At 44.2% G+C, this 1,540-nt stretch overlaps 1 protein-coding gene across 1 annotated transcript; it reads left to right on the top strand.

Annotated features, from left to right (window-relative positions):
• The first annotated feature begins 378 nt into the window (after window positions 1-378).
• On the top strand, window positions 379-1,281 carry LOC149236364 (FRIGIDA-like protein 3). Its single transcript, XM_089368870.1, has one exon. The coding sequence runs from the start codon at window positions 379-381 to the stop codon at window positions 1,279-1,281; it is 903 nt and encodes a 300-aa protein (XP_089224996.1).
• The last annotated feature ends 259 nt before the right edge of the window (window positions 1,282-1,540 follow it).

Here is a 1,540-nt window from a genome sequence, read left to right on the forward strand (position 1 = left end):
CATGAGGGCCTCCCCTCGTGGGCTTGGCCTCTCCTGGGCCGAAGAAATAAAGAGTATATGTATTTGTTTATATTTGTCCATCGACTATGGTGCTGCGATATTTAACATTGTACTGTGTAAATAGAGGCCACATTGCGGGTTTATGAAACAGAAGAATCGACTGTGCTGCGTAAAGAGTCAAGATAGTGTGAGTTTGTAGATCTGTTTGACATCTGTTGGAGAAAAATTATGCCGCAGAAAAGTAGCACTGGCTAGCCTAATGAGACCACTGAGAAAAAGTCCACTGAAGAAAAGATCACCGAAAATCCTACTAAGACCTCGCCTGCATTAAATGACGACGTGAAGCCGCCACTGAAGCTGATATCTATATGCGAGGAAATGGACGATGAGGGCCTCATCAATTTATTGGCCAATTCCCGCGCTGGCATCAGCAGACACGAAGTCCTTGCGGCGCTGAGATATGGGGTGGACCCGACCAAGCTAGTTCTACAAGCCCTGGGGTGTGTTTATGTGGACGGTAATGCCCAGAAATCATATACGTACCTTTTGGGGCAGAGAAATGCCTGTAATTTGCTCTTGGACTCCCTTCGTTCTGTTTTGACCGCGGACAAGGTGTCGTCGGAGGCGAAAAATGATGCTCAGAAAATTGCTGCTGCATGGAAATCTAAACTCAATCTTGATGCTGGATCCGAGATCACTGTTGTCGAGGCACGTGCGTTCCTGAAACTCTTGGTTTCTTACGGAATTTCGAAGGAATTTAAGGATGATGACTTTTGTGAGCTAGTCTTGCGCATTTTCCGTCACACGGAGGTTTTCGAGCTCTGTCATGCCCTTTATATCAGTCACAAGATACCAGATGTAGTGGAAAAATTGAGTAAAAGTGGAAAGCAAATTGAGGCTATTCAGTTTCTCTATGAATTTAACCTTGTAGAAAAAAATTCCACCCGTGCCTTTGTCGAATTCATAGCTCAGAATTTGAGGGATTCTTTGGTAGAAGCAAAATCAGACATTGTAGTGAAGATTGGCTTGAGTAAAGGCTCCAAATCCTTTGCTGAGGCACGTGCAGCAGGATTTTCAGAAGAAAATGGAACTCTGGGTGAAATTATAGAGACTGTATCTAGCAGTGACCATGTAGTACTCCTCATATCCAACGCTGCACAGGCAGACAATTACACAAAAAATATTTTCTGCCGTGAAACCAAACAACATTCTCGGTCTTTATCATGGATTTTTTACCAGGGCATTTGCAGTCCCGTGGGGATGATTTCCCGAAGAACATGAGTGTGATAGCCGTGTGCCCGAAGAGCATGGAGCCATCTTTGAGGCCCCTGTATGTGCAAGGCAAGCATATTAACATTTGCAACCATTATGGAGGACGAGTACAGAAGTGATATTTTTGGGGAACGTGGGATCTTATTGGGAACTGTGTCAAATTCTTCCCTGAGAGCGTGGTAAACATACTCAAGCTGCTCTCTCTTCTAGTAAGTTTGAATCAGGTCTCCATCTATGGGAAGAAGACAATCTTGGAATTTCCTTGAAA

This window comes from Pinus tabuliformis, chromosome 8, assembly GCF_031772625.1.
Source record: "Pinus tabuliformis cultivar Carrire ecotype Pingquan chromosome 8, CPIR1, whole genome shotgun sequence".
In the NCBI taxonomy this organism is placed as follows: Eukaryota; Viridiplantae; Streptophyta; class Pinopsida; order Pinales; family Pinaceae; genus Pinus; species Pinus tabuliformis.

Excerpts from the sequence above, each read along its gene's own strand:
- LOC149236364 (XM_089368870.1), top strand. The coding sequence starts at position 379 with ATGGACGATGAGGGCCTCATCAATTTATTGGCCAATTCCCGCGCTGGC.